The sequence below is a fragment of the Pseudopodoces humilis genome, chromosome 24 (genome assembly GCF_049639895.1).
Source record: "Pseudopodoces humilis isolate 2021_Gansu_Grassland_sample_001 chromosome 24, ASM4963989v1, whole genome shotgun sequence".
Lineage (NCBI taxonomy): Eukaryota > Metazoa > Chordata > Aves > Passeriformes > Paridae > Pseudopodoces > Pseudopodoces humilis.
This window is the reverse complement of record NC_142223.1, coordinates 3,831,302-3,854,628: the sequence shown is the minus strand read 5'-3', so window position 1 is coordinate 3,854,628 and position 23,327 is coordinate 3,831,302. Positions and strand designations below refer to the sequence as shown.

The following is a 23,327-nucleotide window of genomic DNA, read 5'->3' as shown; positions in this document are numbered from 1 at the left end:
ACACCTGCCAACAAAACCAGACAAACACCGCAACTCCAGCCCTCCCTCCCTCCCCTCAGCCCACCTTGCCCAGACAAACTCTTCAAGTCTTCAATAAGAAAGTGCAAAAAATGTACACGGACACAAACCCCCAGCCCCGCCGCTCCCACGGGGGCCGCAGCAGGCAAAGCACACTTGAAGCAGGAGCGGGACAGCGCGGCAGCACCGGCGGCAGCTCGTCCTCCACGCAGGCAACGCTGGCACAATTTCCCTGCCGACCTCTGGCAACAGCGGCTCATGGCCAGGGACAGGGGACTGTCCCCCAGGGCTGCTGCGAGAAGAGGGGAAGGGCTGCCCACCAGCCAAATCTGGACCCTCCCCACATGCCAACCCCACCTGGGAGAGGCTGCAGAAAGGATCTGCTCCCACCTCTACTGCAGCTGCTTGAGTCAGGCCACCGCCAGATACTGGCACTGGGGGGGCAGCTCAAAACTCAGTCTCCATTGAGCCCCCCACCCCTTCATGTTCCGCAGCAAACAGAGCACAGAGAGTGGGAAGCGCAACCTTACCTCGGTTAGGAGTGGGAGCTGCAGGGGAAAATCATGGGAACTGCTAAATATCTGTGGTGACAGAGGAAACACCTTGCTCACTACTGTCCTTTGGCAGCACTCCTGGAACGCCCAAATCCACCCTCTGAATTTCTCTGCCCAAGAGCAAAACCCCAACCTACCAGTTACATAGGGTCCCAGAGGCATCTGGCTGTAGTTGACAATCCCACCCGGCCCAGGACCACGGAAATTTGGCCCAAAGTTGTTGTTGAAGATCTGGGCTGAGCCAAAGGAGCCCTGGGGAGACATGGAGGGAGAAAAGACACGGGCCTGTAGCCCTGACCTGACCGTGACCCTCACAGAGAGGGCTCTGTGCCCGTCCCCACAGACCTGGGCAGCTGGATCCCCTCCACGGGTGGCCAGGCGGCTGAGGATGCTCCGCTCTGACATCTGCAGCCGGGCAGCCACGGGCGGGATGCGGGACAGCATAGAGGGCAAGCGTGTCACATCAGCCTTCATGTCACTCAGCAGCTCCTCGAGCTGGTTCAGCACTGCAAGTAAATCAGGAAGTACATGGGGGGATGCCTGCAAGAGCCAGCAAGCTGAGAGGAGCCAGCAGCTCCTGGCTGAGAGAACAAGATGGGGACACCTCCTTGCTTGGCTCCCCAGGTGAGGGTGGGGAACCCTTCCTAGCCTCAGAGCAGACTCCCCCAGCCCTGCAGGCACGCACCCTTGTGCAGGACAGCGTTGGCAGGCTTGTTCCCAGCCAGGGACTCTTTGGAGAGGTGCTGGTGGCTCTCGGCAAGGCACTCCACTTCTGCCAGCCGTGCGTTCAGTGCCATGGCCGGGTGACTCGGGTCTTGGGTCATGTTGAGATACGCTGCCCTCCGCAGCTGCTCCTCGATCACCAGGGCCTGCTCCAACAACTGGGAGGTGCAGGAGGGGAAGGATTCAGGACCAAACCCCACCCCACTATAAACCAGTAAATCACAGTGCCCCTCGCAAAGTCCACTCCCCACTTTGCTCACAGAAGATGCTGGCAACCTCCCCCCAGGCTTCAGGGTGCTGCTCTGGTCCTCCCACCAGCAAGGACTCACCAGCCCTGGACCTGCCACTCGCCTTAAACCGCCGGGCAAGGAACTTGTTCTTCATCTCGAGGTAATTCCCCTTGTGTATCTCTGACTTGAAGGGCTCGTTCAGGATCACGTAGCGTGGGTCATTCTGGATGTCCTGCCAGCGGGCATAGCCATGACTGGTGTGGGGCAAGTGTCAAGGGCAGAATCAGCCAGCCAACAGCCTGCCCACCACCCCACAGCAACACCGTGGCCCTAAACCCTCTCCCTGCTCATCACTGCAGTGCCAGCCCAGCTCCCACACCCCCAGAGGCCTCTCTCGCCTCACTGCCTCCTGCTCTGCCAGGTCAAAGGGTACGTGACAATTCCTGCCAACAGCCAGTAGTCGTGTCGGCGGTGCCAGATGTCGTAGATCTTGCCAGAGGACATGGCAGCCCTCTCCTCATTCTGCCACAGTGTGTGCAGCTCTGTGGAAGCAGAAGCAGAAGGGAGACAGCCTGGTCAGGGCAGCTGGACTGCAAGTCAATGCACAGCATGTGGGCAGGGCGAGCAATGGAACCTCCCAGGACCACAGGCACAGGACATTCCCAGGTCTGCTGCTGCCAGCAAAGCACCAGCCCATGCATGGCCCATGACAAGGGTCACATTCCCTGAACAGGTTCAGAGCCCCTGCAGCAGCTTTGCACGAGGCCAACACCTCGTCTCTCACTCTTACCTGTGAAGCCACCGTCGGCAATGTTGAACATGAATCTGAAATTCATGCTTCTGTCATCCTTCTTTCCTTCCTCCTCTTCCTCTTTGTCACCATTTTGCTGGGCATCACTTGGCTCCTTCTCCTCCTCCTTGCCATCCTCTGCTTGGCAAATACAAGGAATTGGCCTGTCTAATTGTGCTCCACCACTGGACCCACTGGTGCCACCCCTGCCCCATCAACAGCCAGTCACTGCTGCAAAAGCCACCAATCCCTCCCAGCAGGTCCCATTGTTAGCACAGGCAGAGCCCACCCCAACAGGGTCTTGTTCCCACTCGTGGCTGATGAGCACCAGTGGTGCTGGTGCTGATGGCAGCTTTGCCACCACACTGTGGGCACACTCTGTCACTGTGCCAGGCACTGGCCTCACTTTGGGAATTCTTCCCACTCTTCTCTCTCCAAAGTCTCATGCCTCACCTGGTTTGACTTCTTTATCCTCCCCCTTCCCTGGGCTGCTGCTCAACTCCGCCTTCTCCAAAGGCTTCTCTTGCTCTTGAATCCCCTCATCTGCAGGAGGAAATAGGCCTACAAGAAATGCCTGACATGGAAAATGTTCTGCAGGGAACAACCTACTTATCCAGACAGACTTTCCCTTTTAGGGTAAAGTAGCTATATGGTTTGTATAGTCAAGATGCTCAAAGAACTTTAAACAGAACATTCTTCTGCATATTATCAAATAAATGTATTTAGTTTTCTCTCTTCCCTGAGACATCTGGAGGAACAAATGCCCCCCAAAATGACCATTTCATGCAATTTACAACTTGTTTTTTCAGGAATTTCTGCAGGACTTTCTGACATTCAGGTTTCCCATAGCAATACAGGGAAGATACACAGCCTCACCTTTCACCAGGGGCTCAGAAGAAGGCTCAGCCTTCTCACAATCCTCTTGCTTCTCTTCCCTTGGCCTCTCCTTGCTGTCGCAGCTTTCTGGGTGCTCTTCGCTCTCCACCTCGGCACTTGCAGGCACCTAAATGCCAAGCACCCATTCCAGGTCAGCCCAGCCCTCCCTTCCCTAGGGAGTACCCCAAGTTCCCAGGCAGAGCAGGGGAAACTTCCTGGAGGAGATGCTGAACAAAGCCACCTCACCTGGCTGTCAGACACCTTTCTGGGCTTCTGCTCCACTGGGTCCTTTTCCTCATGGAACCCCAGTTGTGCTTCTGTTTTGTCTGTAAGAAGAGCAAAGCCAGGAAGCTGTTGAGCAGGGCAAGATGGGTCAAGGATCTGCAAAACCTCCTGGTGTCTTGGCCCACCTCCCTGCCAAGTCAGACCCCAGCCACAACCCCCTGAATACCTGTAAGGGCCCCAGGTCCCGTGTGTGTATGCGCTGGACTGGCCGGGACAGGCGTGTTTGGATCTGAAGACACAACCTCACTGGATCTCTTGCTCTCTGGGCCCTCAAGAACCAGGTCTGGGGTGCTGTACTTCCCATTGACATGCTCAAACTCCTGGACCTGGGACAGACACACATGATCAGGTCAAACAGAGCAGGGACATTCCCAGCTGGCGCCAAGTCAGCGTGTCCAGGCTGCTCACCCACAGAGTGACCAAGTGGCAGGATTGCTGCACCCACCCCATTGGGAAAAGTCTCTAGAACGTTCCTGAAAAGGCTCATTCATCATTTTACTCACCCACCTTCTTCCTTACTAGTGACATGACCCCGATGCGAGTCAGCACGTGCTGGCGTGACAGCCCTTCCCGGGGAACGCCGTCCGCAAAGGTTTCAGCACCATCTGCCCCAGGCTCACACAAGTGTCTCATGAAGAGAGAGACATACGCCCTGCCAGGAGAGCCAGACTTCAGTCCTCAACCCAGCACACACATGATCCCCAGCCACCCATGGATGAGGGAAGTCTCACACCCAGGAAAGGAACAAGAGACACCATCTCAATGAAACAGACACTGCCTTCCCAAAAAGAGCCCAGGGTGAAGTGGTGCAGGCTCCCTACCTTGCCTGCCTGCCAGGACCTCTGTACCTGAACTCCTTCTCGCTCTTCCCTCGCAGATCCCGGACCAGCCAGTGGGAGTTGAAGGCATCCTGGGGAGGCATTCCCCAGCGCATGATGGCATTCAGGAATGCCTTGCGCTGCCGGGCGTTGAAGCCCAGAACCTGCAGGAAGCGAAGGCATCGCTGGGATCACAGAGTGGCCTCAGCAGCAAGCGGCATCCTGGAGCCTCACAGCTGTGACAGGCACTGCTGGACCAGGACTAATGTCCCAGTGATTCCATACAGAGGGATGCAGCTCACAGGCAGCCTGGGCACAACAGCATTGGCCATGCTCTGACTGAGGCTGAGGCTCACCTCGATGTTCCCCCCAACTCTTGCCAGCAAAGGAGGGAGAGGTTTGTCTCTGTCAGTCTTCAGCTGTCTCCGGGATTGTCTTCTGCCACCTAGAGCCAAGCAGCCTCAGTGATGGATGGGCCAGGCAGCAAGGAAAGACACCTCATGTGCCCTAGGCTTCCTGCCCTTCCTCCTGATGGGAGCAGAACCCGCCAGAGCATCTGCCCAGACTGCAGGGTCCCTTCCAGTCACCACTCCCCAGGCCAGGACACTCCTCTGCCCTTCCCAGGTAAAGGGGGACAATGCCAGGTCCTCATGGTGGACCAGACTACAGTCCTGCAGAGGCCTAGGAAGAAGTAGGCTGCCTTTCCTGCTCTGGAAAGCTCCTCACCTGACAGAAAGCAGGGACACAGTCCCCTGAACAAAAGCCCTGGACACACCAGTCCCTCCAACCCAGACATTCCTGATGATTCCAAATCCCAACTCACTCTGGCCTTCTGGCCTCTCTTCAAAGTCTTCATCCTCATCCTCAGAGCCAATGGAATACTCTGACTGGTTGTCAGAGAGCTCGTCCTGCCACTCTGCAGAACACAAGGGAGGCCAGGTTAGAAGACCTTGCCTGGGTGGGATGTGCTAAACAGGTCAGAGCCTGCTTGAGGGTAAGAGAGGCATTCACTGCCAGGCAGCAGGAGAGGGGGACACAGCAACAGGAAATAATGTTCTCAGGTTTTACAGAATCAGCATTCTGTTATGCAGCAAAAAACCCAGTTTGAAATGTTTTGCCCACAGATATCTTTCCTAGATTCTTATAGCAAAACCAGAGTTTACAGATCAACAGAAAAAGAAAAAAAAATCTTTGAAAATTTCTACACTGGAAAGTTTAGGAATCTGGGAAGTACAGATCCAGGCAATCTACCAACTGCAGAGAGACACCACGTGACAGCTCTGTCTGTCCCATGAGCCCAGCCAGGAGCCGAGCACCTGTGACCGTACCTTGGTCCTCCTGAGAGGTGTCATTGTAGTTGACCTGCTTGCGGATTCTCTTCCCTTTTCCCAGGTTCCTGGCCAGATCTTCCTGCTGCTGCTCATAGTGGTGCCGCAGAAGCTTCTCCCAGTAGTCAGGGTCCACATTCTCCTCTTGCTTGATGATCTCCCGTTCCACCTCCTCCTGCAGAGCCGGAGACAAGGGGCTCGAGCAGTCACAGAGAGAGAGCAGGGAGGGTCCTGCCCCATGCCCAGCACTCACAGGGACAGGACAGGGAGCAGAGGGAACATGGGGGGATGTACAAAGGGGTGATTGTAAGACATGATACTGATCACATTACCACACCATCCTCTTCTCTCACAACATACTGAGCCACTTTAAAGGAGCTGAGATACTCATTCATGTTCTGCAGCTCCGTGTCATCAGTCGCATCTTGGTTTCGGTCCAAAAGTTTAGAGATGGCAGCATCATCATAGTGGATCACACTGCTGTCATCCACATCCTTATTGTCACCTGGAGAGCAAAGCAAGGGGAACAGCAGCGCAGATCAGGATGCTGGACAGTCCCCTCCTGAGCCACGCAAGGTCAGGTCAGGTGAGGGGACAGGGAGGGGGATGAGTCACCCCAGCAAAGAGGGCCTACACACCTGGTGGGGTGCCACCATGCTTTTTTTTCATGCCAGGGGTTGCTGCACCCCCTTTTGTTGACAGTGTGTCAGAGAAAGGGGTAACAGCATCTGGCATGGCAATCCGCTGTCCCTGAGACACCATGCCTGTGGCACAAGGAGAGGAGAGTGAGCCCCAGCAGCTCAGACAGGGCCCTGCCTCACACAGAGCATTCCCACCTCACCCTCCACATCATCTTTGAAGAGTTCTTCTGTCCCAAACTTGAGGATGTCATCCAGCTCTTGCTTGGTCATGGAGCCCGACTTGGAGCCAAGCCCCGGGCGGACCACCAGGTGGGTGAGCATCATCTTCCTTTTGGCCACCTGGGTGATGCGCTCCTCCACAGAGGCCCTGGTCACGAAGCGGTAAATCATCACCTTCTTGTTCTGCCCGATGCGGTGAGCTCTGCTGAACGCCTGCAGGCACAGGATGGAGCTGGTGAGGGTGGCACGGTGCCAGCTGGACAAGAGGGCCATGCTTCTCACCCTCCCAGCTGCATGAGAGGCACTCAGTTGAGGACAAGTATGAGGAAAAAGTGAGAATGCCACAGGGCCAGTTTTATGTGTCAGGTCTCTCCTAGACTGCAGAGAGACCAGGATGGGACCAGAGGGTGCAGGAAGGGGACCGCTGAGCAGAAACACCCACAAACACAGGAGACAGTGTCAGCAGTTCTCAAGAGAAGATACTGAAATCCCAGTGCGGGTGTGCAAAGAGAGGGCAGAGCCAGAGAGGTACTTACTATACAGGAAGGAAAAGGGAAAGTCAGAAACCTGGATGTCATTGTGGGGATTCCAGTCAGAATCATAAATAATGACAGTGTCGGCCGTAGCAAGGTTTATGCCCAGACCACCGGCACGGGTGGAGAGGAGGAAGCAGAACTGCTGAGCCCCAGGAGCTGAGAACAACAAACCCAGAGGTGGGAACAGGTGAGGCAGAAAGAAGCACAGATCACAGAGAAGAGCAGCACCATTTTGGAGGGACAGAACAGCTTCCAAAGCTGACAAGCAAGAGGCAGGGGTGGCAAGGACTGAAAACACATCACTCCCTGGGAATCAGGTACTGCAGAACCCAGCTCCAGAGCAAAGGGGAAGCTCTGTCATCTGCTGAGGTCTTGGAGGGAAAGGCAGGAGCCCTTCCAGCTGAACAGCTGCTGGCACACTCAGGGTTCCTTGTGGGAACCAGCTAAAGGGCTTAAAGGCTTGGTACGAGCAGCCCCCGTGCCACAGGAAGCCAGACCTGCAAGCTCTGGGCACTGGCAGACAACCTGCTGCTGGCCACACACTGCCATCCCCCCCATGCCCACCCCTCAGCAAGGTGGGAAGGTGAGTACCATTGAACCTGTCGATGGCCTCCTGGCGCAGGCCGCCGGTGATGCCCCCGTCGATGCGCTCGTACTTGTAGCCTTCGTACTCCAGGAAATCCTCCAGCAAATCCAGCATCTTTGTCATCTACAGGGCAAGGCGACCCTGGCATGAGAGGGTCTGCATGGCCAAACACTCCTGCCTCCCCCTGGGGACCTGTCCTGCCCCAGCATGGTCCTTGCCCGCAGCCCAGAGGCCTCGGTGGTGGCAGCACAGCAAAGCAAGCACAACCAAGAGGCAGCTGCCAGAGGAGGAACACTCACATCTCATCTTCTAGAGGCAACTCTATCAGCAGGAAGGAATTGTGTCTGACTGTCCCTCCCCAAAGGGGACCCTCGTGACTGTTGTCTCCTTTCTATCCCGAGCTAACAGAGCTCTTAAACACGACAGATGCTCCCTCAGGAGCGAGCTGGGACACAGACCTTCCACCATTACTGCCATGGCTGCCGGGGGGAGAAGCTGTCACCAGCTATTCCACCTATTTCTGTCTGTTCCCAGCACAAATTTGCCATACATAATTTTAAAAATTCCTTTAAAAATTTATTATTATCCCTCCCTGCTCTCACCTGCGAGAAGATCAGAACTCTGTGACCCCCATCCCGTAACTTCTTCAGCATCTTTTGGAGCAGCATCAGTTTCCCAGAAGATTTGACCAAAGAATTCCCATCATAAGATCCATTGGGCAGCACTGGGGCCTCCTGTGAAGGCAGCATGGTCAGTGCCCACAAGGATAACCTGCATTAACCTCATGGACAACTTCACTTGCTTTTCCAAAACAAAAAACAAAAGTCCTTGTGTGAAACCACTCTCATGGAAACCCACAAAACAGGATCATGGAAGCAGGTGGCACCCAACACTCTGAGACATGCCCAAGGGTGCAAAGGCAGGGGACGTACCACGGCCGCCACAGGGAACAGGTATGGGTGATTGCAGCACTTCTTCAGGTCCATCATGATGTTGAGCAGTGAGACCTGGTTCCCACCACCTTTCGAATTCAGGGCTTCAAAGTTCCTTGTCAGTATGAATTTGTAGTACTTCCTGGAGGAGGGGGGACAGGACAGACACTGTTAGCTGGGGCAGTTGTGGGACTGGCACAAACAGAAGGGGACTGAATTAAACCTCCCTAGGGTCACTGGAGATGCAAACAGGAGATCTGGAGGGTTTTAAAACTAATTCAGCACCCAGGGCTGTGTCTTTCCAGTTGCTCTGGGGGGATCACAGCCCTGACAGTGGGATAGACTGGGGGGCACAGCACCTCCACTACCCCCCTCTGCTGGGTGCCAGCCAAGCCCTCCTGCCCACCAGGCAGGGAAGAAGTGACAGGCTCTTCCTGCAGGTGTCCCGAGCTGCAAGAGATGACACTGAAGAAGTCAGCCTAGCAGAACCAGAGCTGGGGCAGCAGCAACGCTCCAGGCTGACCCAGGCACACCAGCAGTACAGGCCATGTCCTAGTGCCAGGAATGGGAGAAGGGGATTCAGCCTCAGTGTTTTCTCCATGCCCCAAGATCCAGCAGAGCCACACTGCCAGCCTCCCATGTCCCCAGGACTGCACAGAGTCAGTTCAACCACATGGAACACACCCCTTGGTGACATACAAAGTACTCCCACTCTTCCTGCAGCAGGCCCCAGGCCAGTGGGGTGCATCTGACCCCTCGAGCCCCACTAACACCTCACCCTGTTGGGAGAAGCCAGACACCCCTGGGGAATTCACTGGAATCACTCACTTCTGCATCTGGCTTAGCTCCACTCGCACGATCAGCTCCGTCTTGGCTGGCATGTTCTTGAACACATCGGCCTTGAGCCGCCGCAGCATGTGGGGACCCAGCAGGTCATGGAGCTTTTTGATCTGGTCCTCCTTGGAGATGTCTGCAAACTCCTCCAGGAACCCCTCCAGGTTGCTGTGGAAGCAGCCAGACCCCCATGGCACTAAGCAACAGGGGCAGGTGAAAGCAAAGGGATCTGCTGCTTTATGACTAAAAATCCAGGGCAGAGCTCTCGAGGCACGTGAGGAGCTAATGCTTGTGTGCCTGCACCAAAGCCAGAGCAAGGAGCCACCCCAATGGCCCAGGTAAGTGCAACTTACTTAAACCTCTCTGGAGTCAGGAAATTGAGCAGGTGGAAGAGCTCTTCCAAGTTGTTCTGGAGCGGAGTCCCTGTGAGAAGCAGCTTGTAATCGATCTTGTAGCTATTCAGTACTCTAAAGAACTGGAAAAGAAATAAGTTTGGGTGACAAAGACTGCAAGGAACCAATGTGGGACTCTTCAGGGTGCACATGGAGACTGAGCAGGGTGCCAGCATGTCCTGCCCCCAGCCATTCCCACTGAGCACAGGCAGCAATCCTGTGTGTCCTTGGGTCACACCACTTGTCTCCTGCACCAGGGACACTGAACATCCCAGGAGCTGGAGACTGCACTGATCCTCAGGTAAAGGGGAGAGGAATGAGAGGGATCAGTTCCCTTCCACAATAGCCTGTCCAGGGACTGTCAGGCAGCCAGGCTGCTGCCTCTCCTGCTGCTGAAGGGATGTTAATATATAATATTAATATATTAATAATGCCAGAGGATGTTAAAGAAAAAACACTCGCTCACAAATGCCTGTCACCTACTTTGGACTGGTTGTTCTTCAGCCTGTGTGCTTCATCCACCACCAGACAAGCCCACTCTATGGAGCCCAGCACTGCCTGGTCAATGGTGATCAGCTCATAGGACGTGAGCAGGACATGGAACTTGATCTGGGCTTCCTTCTGGAGGAGCAGAGGGAGAGAAAAGCTGGGATAAGGGAACAGCAAAGAGGACAGCCTTCACTTCGCTGCTGCTGCTGCATGTGATCCAAGATGAGAAGGGCTGCACTGCCTGGCACAGAGCCCACAGCAGGGCTGGGTCATGCCAGCAGAACATCCAAACACGAGAACCAAGCAGGAGACTACAGAAATAGAAAAGCTTTGGCAGAAATCTGTAAAGCTCATCACAAATCTCCTGTGTTTGTAAAAAATGCCAGCTTCCCTCTGTGGGACATAGCTGATCAGAGACCTAACCAGCCTCCCTCTGCAAGTCAAATTCTCCTCTCCCCTTCTTACTGACAGGTAAAGTGATGGGGCAGGCACAGACTCAGCTCCCACCTTCATCCGGAAGACCTTCTTCCCGCTCCGGATGGCGTTGTCTTCAAAAGAAAACTCATTTTCCCGGATGACCGACCGGCTCTCCTTGTCCCCCGTGTAGGTCACAACGTAGAAGTCAGGTGCCCACATCTCAAACTCACGCTCCCAGTTGATGATGGTGGAGAGGGGGGCACTGACTAGGTATGGCCCTTTCGAGTGGCCCTGCTCAGGGAGACAGAGCCCAGGCTGTTCTCCCCATACTCAGCAGCTCTCAGCCACCTTGGGGACTGCTGGGTGCTCCACTCACCTCCTTGTACAGGGAATACAAGAACACAATAGTCTGCACTGTCTTCCCTAGCCCCATTTCATCAGCTAGGATTGTATCTGTTCCTTGTGCCCAGGAGAATCTCAGCCAGTTCAGCCCTTCCAGCTGGTAAGGGTGCAGCGTGCCTCCCGTGGCATCAATGTACCACGGCTGCTTGTCAAACTTCACTGTAGGCTGAAAAGAGAGCCATGGCACAGAGCAGTGAAAACCACCTGCCCCTCCTTCCCCTGCACCCAAGCACATCCCTCTTTATGTTTGTAACATCCAACAGCTCCAAGGGTGACACAGACATGGTCCCTGGCACAGCCCAGCACCCAGGCGCTTCACAGCAACACCACTCCAGAATTTTCAATGAAAACAGGGTCCCCAAAGGAGGACCAGAGGAGGACAACATCACAGGACAAGGGCACAGACAGCCCACCCTCCCTCTAGATTCCCATGCCACCATACTATCCCCACCACTCTCACTCACATCCACAAGAGGTGTTTCTGGAGGCTTTTCCAGCTTCTCCTCTTTCAGCTTTTTCCCTTTCTTGTTCAGCTTCTTCAGAGGGCGCGTGTCCTCCCCCAGCATCAGCTCCCTGCGACAGCCAGCACGCATCAGGGATGGCAGAGGGTCACTGTTCTCTCAGCTCCGAGCTGAGGGACAGAAACACCTCCCACACTCCACTGCCCCTCTCCCCACAGGAGCTCTTCTGGCCCAGTTAGCACAGGCACTCACAGGGCATTGATTTTCCCTCACAACAGTCCACACAACAGTCTCCAGAATGAAGAACAGCAAACTCAGAATACTGTGGTTTTCCCCCAAAACAGGCAGCACGGCCATGGAGACCATGAATGTCATGGCAGTGCAGACACAGGGGAAGGGGAGCACAAGCTAGAAAAGAGTAGGTGGTATTGCCCAGCAGCAATGGCACATCAGGAGGGTCAGACTTGACCAGTGTTGGGCCACTGCTCTTGAAGAGAAGTCACTGTGAGAGGTGTCAGTGTGTTCAAAAGGGGGGCACCTCTGTGTCCCCCTTGTCCCAAACACCCGCACGGGCTGCCCTGGCTCTGCCCAACTCCCCTGGCTGTGGGCTCATACCTGTGGTTCCAGTAGAGGAGTTTGAGGTTCTCATAGTAAGGGATGTCTATGTCATCGATCTCCCATGTGCACTGGTCATAGGGCAGGTCCTTCCACTTGATCAGGTAATGGATGTCTCCCTTTTTATCAAAGCTGTAACACCAGGCACAGAAAGCTGATCAGTGAATGCCACCAGCCCCTGGGAGCAGCTCACCATGATCTACTTCCACAGAACTGGATGCTTCATCCTCTGCCTTCACCTACAGACTAGGACATCCAGGCTGAGGTAGAAAAACATAAATTATCGACACTTCCAGCAGAAATGCCTATTCATCTGTAAGTGTGTCAAACCATTAAGCTTTACAGGCTGCTTTTCCATTCCACTGAATAACCTCATTTCCCTGTTTCACCAGGCCTGGATGGATACCAATGCTTCCCCTCTCACCTGCAGCATTCACCACTCTAGGAAGTTCTGCTTACACTAAAAACAGAATAAACACACTTCCAAGTCTGACTCTGTGCCTACAGGGAAACCTGCTGCCTTGTTAGTGGACAAGATAAAGCTCACATGAAAATCAGACAAGCAGCTTTAGCTCTTTCCTGCCACGCAGCCTTCCAGCAGAGCTGCTGCTACTGCTTGATATTTCAAGCTGCCACTTGAAATGTAGAAATTCAACAAAAACATGTCTCCAACCACCTGATGCAGAATACCCATCTGCACAGCACATTTCATTCACAGGGAATTTCTTCTACAGAAAAGAAACATCAATGTCAAGGCTCTGTTAGGGAGTCAGCCACATGCTCCAACTCCTCCCTCAGCACTGTCCCCATCAGCTCTGGAATTTACAGAATGGTCAGGCTCTAACAGGACCCAAACGGTATGACTGGGAAGGGTGGAACAACACTGTGCATCCACCTTCGGAAAAATTTGCTGCAACTCTATTTTTAATGTGCAACATAGCAGAAATTAAAATAAGGCAGCATGGATCCCCTTCCAGCCTCAGCTTCACCCTGGGAGCAAACCTCCAAGGCAACAGAGACCTCAGCACAGGCCAGAAGCTGAAATTCCACCAGCTCAAGGATTTGGCCTTGCGGAAGGATGGCACAATTTCCCTCACAGGCTCCTCACCTGTGGTTCAGGATGCGGTGGATCATCATCCACTCAGGCTTGATGCCATAGCGGTAGAACCGCTCCTCCATCTTGGCATACTGGGGGTCCTTGTTCTTCCGCTTCTCCCTCTGGCTGTCCTCGTCCCCAGAGCCGTAGTCGAAGGCTGGTGGCTCATCCATGTCGTTCTTCCGTTGGTAGTTGCGGTACATCACGGTGTGGTAGAGCTCCAGCTGCAGCAGGAGGAGCCACGCTCAGCCCGCGGGCAGAGGGGCAGAGGGACAGGCAGGGGCTCTACACCAATGCCACGAGCGCTCACCTGCAGCTCCTTGACCCAGGAGCAGTGCCAGTAGGAGAGGCCTGCCCACTTCACAAAGAACTCGCGCTCCGGGATCCCCTCCAGCACCTTCGGTGGGGGGACAGCCAGCTCGGGGTCCGGGGCGGGCAGCGCGGCCGGGAGCGCGGCAGCCGGCGGCTCCTTCCAGGTCCAGTGCAGGATGCGTTGGACTTTGCCCTTCAAGGGAGGGCACTGGGGACACAGAAGTGAACAGACAAGAGTACAGAGTTTAAGGTGAGACCCTGTCTGGAGCCACGGGGAGCTAGAGCAGGGAACTGCGGGGCAGAAGGGGACCCTCAGTGCCAAGGGGACAGCAGCCAGCACAGGGTGCCTGAGAAGTGTTCGTGACACTTCTGCATCCCCCATGGGGACGGGTCTTGCCACCAGGAAGAAAAGGCTACATATCAAACAAGGCTTGGCATCCCGTCAGAAACCAGGCCGGGAGGTTGCCAGCCAGCAATTCCCACAGGGAGATCACAGAGGCAGCAGAGCCTTCCAGAACCACTCTGCACCCTCAGGCACATGCACCTAGCAGCAACACTCCTCAGGGAGGGCTTTGGGGCAGAGGGCAGGGCTGTGAGGGGCAGCAGCAGCCATGAGAGCCACTGCAGGCCAGGCAGGTGTGGGAGCAGGAACAAAGTAAGGAATGGGAATGCTAGTAACACTCACTGTACAGCGTGGGCAGAGCCATTCACCGTTTGGGATCTCTGGCAGCGGCGGGTTCAGGCAGTGAAGGTGGTAGGAGGACGGGCAGGTGTCACAGCACAGCAGCTCCCCTCCATCCTTACAGACCCGGCAGAACTCCATGTGGTCATCCTCCTCCTCCTCACCACCATCCTCTTCCTCCTCCTCCTCCTCCTTTGGCTCCCACTGAATGCCCTCCTTCTCCTGGGGAAGCACAGCCAGTGTAACACCGAGGGTTTCCACCAGCAGCCCACCCACTCCCAGGGGGCCCCAACCCCACTCACACAGTGGGGGCAGCTCCACTTGCCCTCGGGGGCCTTCTCCAGCTCGGGGTCCAGGCAGACCAGGTGGTAGGCGCGGGGGCAGGTGTCGCACAGGATGATCTCCCCGCCCTGCTGGCACACCTCACAGTAGTCCTGGTGGTCCGTCTCGTACCCGTCCCCCTCTTCGACTGCAAGCAAGGGACAGGTGACAGTCAGAGGGGTGGCTGAGCAGCCAGCTCTCCCGGAGGGAATGGCACACTTGCTCCTCTACCATACAGTTAAGGAAATAAGGACAGCATTTCACCTCAGACCCCTCCTGTTAATTCCCACTATCTCTCTGTCCCTCAGCACCACAGTTCACCTTTGCACACAGCATCATCTCACCTCTGTCTCTCTCTCCACACTGTATCATCCTTTGGTTCCTTCAGGCTCTCAATGGAGAATGCCAGAACCTGGAGAGGTTGCAAGGGAGGCCGGTCAGAGAAACCTCCCCAGGCACCAGCACCAGCTGCAAACGCACCATGCAAGGGTGACATGGCCAAGGACAGGACTCCTCTCCTGGGACTACTCTGCTCTTCCTCGGCACAGAGGCAGAAGCACTCTCAACACAGCATGGACAGGAAAAGGAGGAGAGGAACGAGGCCTCGCAAGTGCCGGAATGGCTCATCTCAATTCCCAGCTCTGCCACAAACTCCTGGCATGGAACTCTGACCTTCCACTCCTCTAGCACGCAGCAGGAGCTGCCTATCTCCAGCACCAGGGCCCTCACAAGGCCACAAGCAATGCCCTTCACACACAAGACACAGGGCTAGCTGGCAAGCCCAGCCTCGCTGACCAATGGGGAGGCTGGCTGGTGTCACACCCTACCTGACCCCCAGCCCAGAAGCCACCCTTCCATTTCTTGGAAGCAAAAATGATCAGAAAAGCTAAGAAGCCAAATGATGCACCTGGATATGAAATATCTCATGCCAAACAAGGACACAAGACAGAAAGGCAACGTGCTCAGCACAGGGGGCTGCTCTCCAGAGAAGCATGAGGAAAGAAGTGCCATGGCACAACATCCACCCGGGAAGTGATAAAGGGACACGCACACAAATGTGGTCACACAGCCACTGGCAGATCCTGACAGATCCTTCCCACCATGGTTCACGTGTTCCCTCCCTGTCCCTGCATTGCTACCACAGCTCTGCCACCTGCTTCTGCCTGACTGCACACCTCACGCAGACAAACCACCTCTCATCTTCACACACACTCACCCACAGCCTGCCCTGCTCTGCTGGGAGCTTGCCACAAGCCACAGCTCTCTGGGGGCTGCTCCTCAGAAAACCATTTCCCTGGAAACCCCACAAATTCTGAAACTTCCTTGGAGGAACAAGCCCCCAGCAGCAGGGCCTGGACACCAAGAGAGCACCTCACACTCCACTCACACAGACAGGCACAGGCACATCCTCTCCCACCGAGCCAGTGCCAGACATAGCCTGGACCTGCACAGGCCAGGGAAGCACCATCTGAACAGGGAAATTCAACCAGAATAAGAACAAAGGATGGCCTACTCCTCTTTTTCTTTTTCCTCTTCTTCCCTCTCTTCCCCAGGCCAGCCGAGCACTCGGAGCGCATGGAGGAGCTGTTGATGCTGGCGCTGTCAAAGTCAGATTCTTCCCGTTCCTCCTCTTCACTCTGCAGAGAGGGAAAAGCAAAGCACACCCAGTCCAAGTGCTGGCATCCCAGCTGTCATTCCACTGCTGACACTGTGCTCTCCTGGATAAGAACAACCCTATACTCCCACCCTGTGCATCCAAAGGCTCCTTTTTCCAGTACTTGGCAGAACTTTGCTCCCTCTCTCTCTTTCAACACCTATTTCAGCTGTGCCATCCCTCCTGTGCCCATGAATTCCGGCATTCACACTTGGCATTCCCACAGCATGAAAGGAGTCAAAACATAAGATATCTGAATTCTTACTTGGGAGATTCAAGCATGAAAATCCCCAGCATGCACACTCCTAACCAGCTGCTCAGGCTCCAGCTGCAGAAGGCAGCCCGAGCTCTTTGTGACTCTGTGGAAGGTGAATGTGTGAATCTAGAGCACAGGAGGAATTTTTTGTGACACATGATTGAAAATCTGCAGCAATGAGTGGCTCCTGCCCTTCAACCTTCAACACATGGATGTGCTTGCAAACAGGACATGTTATGGGAACTGGAGCCAGAACTGCAACACAGTGAGCTTAGGGGGTTTGACCAACATTATCAACACCTAGAAGGGCCCCACCCCCAGTCACTAGTTAACTAAGGAAATTATTCTTTAAAATGCTGCTAATTCCTTGAAACATGCCTGCTACTGGTGCACTAAGAAGAGCCCAGTGCACTCTGGCTGGGCAGCTCCAGCAGCTCAGGCAATGCCACAGGATCCCAGCTGCCGTGGGCAGGCCCTGTTAGTGCAATTAAAGCATCCCAGAATTCTCTGTGATGTACGGTTCAGCTGCAGTGCAAGCCCTGAAGAATTCCTTTGCAAATGAAATCTGAAATGATGGCATTATCACCCGCACTGCTGAAAGTAAACAGGGTCATGTGATTTTAGCAAAAAAGACATAAGTCTCACAAATCTGAGCCTGGACATGGGTGGATGTGCCGACTGGGGCCTGGTGCCCCACAGAGGGGCAGAAATGAGGCTGTGACACCCCTGACATGGGGTGGCTGTGCCATCCCCAAAAAGGGCTTGTCCCAGAACTTCCCTCCCAGACCCAAAGCCCTGCAGACTTACAGAGGAGCCCTTTTTCCTTTTGCTGGGGATTCCTCCAAACCGGAATTTCAAGCCTCCCATCTTTTTCCCTTTCCCCTTTTTCTTCCCATCTTTGGAGCCCTTGATTTTCTTCCGTACACCTGGACCTGAAGAAGTTGAAAACTTGTTTGGTACTCTGCAAACAACTGTCACCCAAATCACCCCCCAGCACAGTGGAACAGCAGCTTCCCAAGGAGGAGCACAGCACAAAGGGAGATCCTTCCCTTTCCCACTACTGCTCATCTTCATTTCCACAAACTGCCAAACATCCAGCAGACCCAGAGGCTCGATCTGCCATGGTTCAAGAACCACATGCCTCTCAAGGACCTCTGCAAGGGCAATGGGAGCTGCAAACACCCCTCTGGCACCCTCTTTTGCTCCCCAGTTCGCTGAAGCTTGTGCTTTGCAGCCCCTATGTCAGCTCTGTTGGCAAGAGCAGCCCCCCACAAGTGGCACCCACCCTTCCCCTCCTTGGTCTTGGCCTTCCTGATGACGGTGGGCAGGGCAGAGTGCTGGGGGCTGGCAGGGAGCGCCGGGGCGATGCTGACAGTCTCCACAGCTGCAGCAACAGCTGCCGCAGCCGCCGCCGCCGAGCTGCCCTTGAAGGGGTTGTTGGCACTGAACTCTCGCCACTTGGCGCCGAGCACCGTCATCATCTTGGACATGGGGATCTTGGGGTTCTTCTTGGCAATCAGGGGCCTGCAGGGCAGGGGAGAGGGAGAACCACGTGTTAGCAGCACTGTGTCGTGTCTGCTCCTGCCCTCATGTTCTGGTGCTTCAGCCCAAAAGACATGGCAGTGGTGCCTCCCAGCAGGAGTTTCATGGGGAGGCAGCAGAAACCAGAGCTTCCTTAAGCAAATATATTCAAGGGGAGCACACCTAAACCTCCTCAGAGACCTCGGTTCCCTGAAATACATGCTGTGCTCTGAAAGGCCCATGGTACAAGCAGAAATTCATTAAAACTGTGTTTCTCATGAAACACTTCAAATAAGCATACACAAAATATGGGGCTTTGGAGAGCAGGAGAGGCAAATGCTTCAGCTGTTTTCAGTTAATCCTGCAAATAAATGGAGTTTTGAGGATGGAGTTGGGAGGAAGAAGTGACAAAGAGCTAGCAATGCAGAACTGACTTCACAACTTCATCTGCTGACTGAGCAATGCCCAAACCTCAACCACCAGGTCCCTACCTGAGGAACTGGCTGAAAGCCTTGTAATTCGTCAAAGTATGATAATCCTCTTCTGAGAAAACGTAATCTACGTCATCGAGACCCCATTCCTCCATGAGCTGGGCTGAGCTCTTGGGCTCCTGGAGATTTAGAGAATCATCATTAATGCAAACAGCCACAGCTCTGCAGATGAGCAGCACAAGGCTGGGTCTGTCATGTGCTCCATATCTCCCTCATCAGTGATATGCAGGGATTTGTTGCTGGGATTTATGAAACAGCACACGCAAGCGCTTAACAAATTAATGCTTCATGCAGTCCCAAAAACAAATTAACATGGCACCATGCAAATGCTCCCCACCATGGAACATTATATAAGGCCTTGGCAGGTTTCACAGCTGCAAGAAACTCAACTTCTCCCTGCATTCAAGATAAACACCAAGGAAATAGAACTTCTCCTGTCCCAGTCACTCACCTGCAACCTCATCCTTACCAAATCCAAGGCAAACTCCTCATGAAACCCTCAATTCCTCTTATCCAAGTCTGGCTTTGGACACTAGCACCAGCTCAGAGAAGTCTTTTGTACCTTTAAACCTCCATCCTCATTGTCATCCTCCTCTTCATCCTTCTTCTTCCGTTTTGGCTTTTTCTCCTTCTTGTCTTTCAGTTTTTTCTTCTTCTTTTTGTTGGGAGAATAGTCACTCCCTTCACTTTCTGATTTCTCCTCGATCTCCTCTTCATTTTCTGACATTTCATCATTGCTCCCCTAAAACAGAAAGGGACAGTGAAGAACAAGCCTATCCCCACTTCACTCTTCTCCCACATGAAACCTCCCATCTCCAGCAGAGGGATGCACTCTGCTTCCCCACAGTCAGAAAGGAGCAAGCTTCCATGGCTACACTGTGCTGGAAGAGCCAGAGTAGGGACTGCCAGGGGATATTCTTGTTTATTTCTGGAGAAATTGTGACCCACTGCACAACATGGACAGTAACAGAATTACCATCCCAAGGAATGTGGCTGCCTGCTGGGCAGAGAACTCAGGTAACTTCCTGGCCTGCCAGGGCATGTCCAGCCTCTCACCAACCAGCACACCCAAGTCCTTCCCAGCAGGGCTGCTCTCGATCGATATCTCGACGATATCTCATCACAGCCCAGTCTGGATTGGTATCAGGGGTTGCCGTGATCCAGGTGCAGCACCTGCACTTGGTTTTGTTGAACTGCACGAGGTTCCCACGGGCCCCTCCTCGCGCTTCTCCAGGTCCCTCCAGAAGCCATCGGGTCCCCCGGGGGCACCGAGGAGCACCCGGGCTCGGCGAGAGCTGAGGGACCGGCTCCTGCCAGCACAGCGGACAGCGCCCAGCCCTGCCAGCCCTTCCCGGACCCACCCCGGTTCCCCGTGCCCCTCCTGGCCGGAGCCACCTCCCCGGCCCCGGCCGGTCCCTCCCGGCTCGGAGCAGCCCGCGCCTCTCCTTCAGCGGGGTTAGGAACAGCTGGAATTGGGCACAGGATAATTGGTTTCCATGGGAACTGCTGCAGTACAGGTTGAATCTCCCTCTCCGCTGCCTTCCCTGCCAAGGACCTTCATCTGCCTGCGCTGAGGTTCCAAGCACAGCCTGGCTGTTCCGCGCGGATTTTTTCCGGGGGGCTGCAGCACCGATCCGTGCGTCGCCTCGAGCTCCACTGCGGCTGGTGCCGGCGAATTCCCGCGGCAGTGCAGCATGGCAGCCCCAAAAAAGCCCAGAGACTGCAGCGGAGACAGGCACTGGCCTCACACCAAGGCCTGCACTTCACTCCCACCCGCCTCTAGCAGGGGTAAGGTTCATTTGCCCCCAAAACTCTTGAGAAGTTCAGGAAAAGGAAGCCTCATTCAAGGTCCTTATCTTGTACCCCCTGACCCTGAGGGCAGCCTGGGTGCTTCATGTCAACTGACAGCTCCAGCACCAGCTTCTCCCTGGATTTGACAGATGAGGGGACAGTCTCCCAAAGGCAGAAGCTGGTTAGAGCTGTCCACACAAGGCATTAATTAAAAAACAGGACGGCTCTCAGCCCGTTATTTTCTCCCCACCCCCAGCTCAGCAGCAGCCAAGCTCAGCACACACAGCTGCAGGGCTCAGGCAGGTCAGCAGCAAAAGCAAAGGAGCAGAGGTGAAAGTAACTTGGAGTTGTGTTTTATTTTCCCCCTCTCAGAAAACAGCATAGGGAAAAAAACTGAGCCTAATGATGGGAGAGGTAGAGGGGGCAGAGGGCCTGAGCCTGCTTTGTGTGGTATCTGCAGAAAGAGAACATCACCATGGCCACAACAGAAACAAGCTTCCTCAGGGCTACGATGGCAAGAGGCAGCACAGGATGGGATCACCTGTCTTTAACGCAGCAGCTCATCACACTTCTACCCGTACCACAAGCACTTCAACGCGATACCTCATCCAGCTGATCTGTTTACAGCTCCCTTGGGGAGATCAGCAACACCCAGCCCTGCCTTGGCAAGGGAGGATGTGCCCAGTTGTGCTGGGTGAGCAAGTTCTCCTCAGCCACAGCAGGGGAAGCAGTGGGCTGAGGAACTGTCACTGCTCACCCTTTCTTCCCAGCAGCCTGTCTACATTTAGGCAGGAAAAGGGCCAGCACACAAGATGTCTGCTCCTGTCCTCATGTCCAGCACTGTCTGGGGACGGGACAGTGAGTGGCACAGCATCAGTGAGCAGGGCTCTGGGAGCAGTGACAGCCAGCCTTCTCAACCCAGCACCACACCTCCAGTGCCGGGCCTGACCCTTGAGGACACAAATCCTCACCTTTGTTTTCCTGCAGAAGGCAAGAGAAGTCCTTCCATGTGCCAAGTCCTAGAGGCCCCTGGACCATCTCACTTGCAAACAGCTGGAATAAGTGCAGCCCACACCAGTATCCACAGAAACCTCCAAGCCCTGCCCATGTCCCAACATGCTGGTTTGCCTCTCCCTCCTTGGGAACCTGAGTCCCAGATACTGAGCTGGTGCAGCACACGTCAGCAAGACTTGACTGCTGCCCCTGGATGCTGCACTGTGGTGTGGGTGGGAGGACTCAACACATGGGGCTGGACAGCACTGCTGCACACACCAATGTACCCACGAGAGCTGAGCTGCTCCTGTGGGGTAGGTGCCTGCATCACTGCCAGAAGCCATGGAGGCCCCTTCTCCCTGCAGCTGCTCCCCAGAGACCACTTGCAGGACATTGCCACTCCTGAGCAACCAGGCTGGGCAGGAGACACCAGGGGCAAGAGGGTCACCTCCCAGGGCTGGGAGAGCACCTGCTCAGTGAAGGAAAACCCCAATAATGACCCTTTTTTCCATCCAGAGATGCAAGAGGGGCTTGCCAGCAACATTCTGAGCTGCTGCCTCTGTGCCACAGCTGAGGAACCCCAACCCAGTGTGAGAAAATGCAGTGTTACCTCCTTCTTCCTCCTCTTGATTTTGGCAGCCTTGCCATCTTTCAGCTTCTTGGATTTCTTCTTTTTCTGTACCACAATTTGGTCTTCTGCAAAAAACTCATCCAATCCTTCCAGCACCCCATCGTCTTCTTCTGGGGACAAAAGGGACAGCTCGCATGGACAGACTGCACAGGCATAGGACACCGTGCTCACCATGACAGAGGAGCACACCTGAGCAGCAGCTTCAGGCCACAAGACAGAGCTCTGTGGCCTCTCCTGCAGACCCACACACCAGCAGCTGCCCCACTGGTGCCCCTCAAGGGTCCTGTCCAGCAGCACCAGCCTCAGCTCTTCCCATGCCCAGATCCTCCTGCCACTCACACCCAGCACAGAGGTGTGGGCAGCCCACACTGCGCTCTCAGAGACGGGCATGGGGACACCCCGTGTGCTGCTGGTCCTGCTGACCTGGGCCTGCAGACACTGGGGCAGCACTTGGCTTTTACCTTTCCAATCCCCAGGCAGAGCTCACAAACACAGTCAGTGGAGGAGAGGAAGGGTTCATGAAGAAAATGGGTGCCACAATGCCACAGCTGCCAGGTTGTTCTGAGCTGCTCACACCAGCTCAGGGACCCAGCCCTAGGCAGAGGCACTGATGCTAGTGCACACTCCCCTTCCCATGATTATGTTCCCAAAGACAATGCATCCCAGCATCCCAGCCAGTCTCCACACGGCTTTAGGCCCATGTCTTTATTTTTAACTTCTGAGGTCATACAGCAACATCACTTCGGAGCAGTCAGGACATATTGCTTGTTCGACTTCTGTGAGGCCCTGGTACAGGTTGCCCAAAGAAGCTGTGGATGCTCCATCCCTAGAACTGTTCAAGACCAGGTTGGACGGGGCTTGGAGCAACCTGCTCTAGTGGAAGGTGTCCCTGCCCGTGACAGGGGGTGGAACTGGATGTTCTTTACGATCCTTCCCAACCCACAGCGATTCCGTGATTCACTGACTCACGCTGTGCTGGTTTAGGTCTGACAGGGTGGGCATCTCTGCACCAAGCCCACCCCGGGGAACCAGCCGGCCGCCAGGCACCGCCCGGGAGGGAACCGGCTACTGAGGAGGAGCCAGCACGGACCCCTCCGGTCCGGATAGCGCGGATCGCCCGCGGCACGGCCGGACCGACCCGGGGAGCGATGCCACTGCCCCGCCCGTGCCCCCCGCCCGCCGCCGCCTACCCCACACGTCCTCCTCGTTGTCCCCATCGTCCAGCAGCTCCCCGGCGGGCCCCGGGCCCCGCATGCCGGGCGGGGCAGCGCCCGCCCCGGGCCGAGCGCCGGGGCCGAGCCGGGCGCGGCCGCTCCGCGCCAAGATGGCGAGAGCCGGCCCCGCCCCCTGCGGAGGACACGCCCCTGGCCACGCCCCCTATGAGCCTGAGCACGCCCCCCGACCGCCGCTCCCCGAAAACACCCAAATCCCCC

General features: G+C 55.3%; 1 protein-coding gene across 1 annotated transcript; it reads right to left on the bottom strand.

Moving 5' to 3' along the window:
• Nucleotides 1-49: 49 nt before the first annotated feature.
• On the bottom strand, nucleotides 50-23,148 carry CHD5 (chromodomain helicase DNA binding protein 5). Its single transcript, XM_014257191.2, has 42 exons — nucleotides 23,085-23,148; nucleotides 21,874-22,004; nucleotides 19,042-19,221; nucleotides 18,480-18,598; nucleotides 17,753-17,991; nucleotides 17,275-17,399; nucleotides 16,071-16,194; nucleotides 14,539-14,705; nucleotides 14,240-14,458; nucleotides 13,553-13,762; nucleotides 13,255-13,466; nucleotides 12,147-12,278; nucleotides 11,535-11,643; nucleotides 11,045-11,236; nucleotides 10,759-10,959; nucleotides 10,246-10,383; nucleotides 9,724-9,845; nucleotides 9,365-9,538; nucleotides 8,537-8,678; nucleotides 8,207-8,338; nucleotides 7,610-7,727; nucleotides 7,050-7,174; nucleotides 6,464-6,695; nucleotides 6,261-6,386; nucleotides 5,955-6,127; nucleotides 5,623-5,797; nucleotides 5,118-5,210; nucleotides 4,651-4,739; nucleotides 4,325-4,458; nucleotides 3,984-4,128; nucleotides 3,643-3,802; nucleotides 3,438-3,517; nucleotides 3,192-3,318; nucleotides 2,769-2,858; nucleotides 2,316-2,453; nucleotides 1,959-2,067; nucleotides 1,647-1,779; nucleotides 1,258-1,453; nucleotides 918-1,078; nucleotides 710-824; nucleotides 549-599; nucleotides 50-310 (listed from the first exon to the last, which is right to left on the bottom strand). The coding sequence occupies exons 1-41, from the start codon at nucleotides 23,146-23,148 to the stop codon at nucleotides 592-594; spliced, it is 5,859 nt and encodes a 1,952-aa protein (XP_014112666.2). The 3' UTR covers nucleotides 50-310; nucleotides 549-591.
• Nucleotides 23,149-23,327: the final 179 nt, after the last annotated feature.

What these genes read in the sequence shown, in the direction of transcription:
- CHD5 (XM_014257191.2), bottom strand. Translation starts at nt 23,148, where the DNA reads ATGCGGGGCCCGGGGCCCGCCGGGGAGCTGCTGGACGATGGGGACAAC. An exon ending in CTTCAAAGATGATGTGGAGG is followed by an intron (nt 6,387 to 6,463) that starts GTGAGGTGGGAA and finishes CTTGTGCCACAG; the next exon opens with GCATGGTGTCTCAGGGACAG. An exon ending in CAACGCTGTCCTGCACAAGG is followed by an intron (nt 1,079 to 1,257) that starts GTGCGTGCCTGC and finishes ATTTACTTGCAG; the next exon opens with TGCTGAACCAGCTCGAGGAG.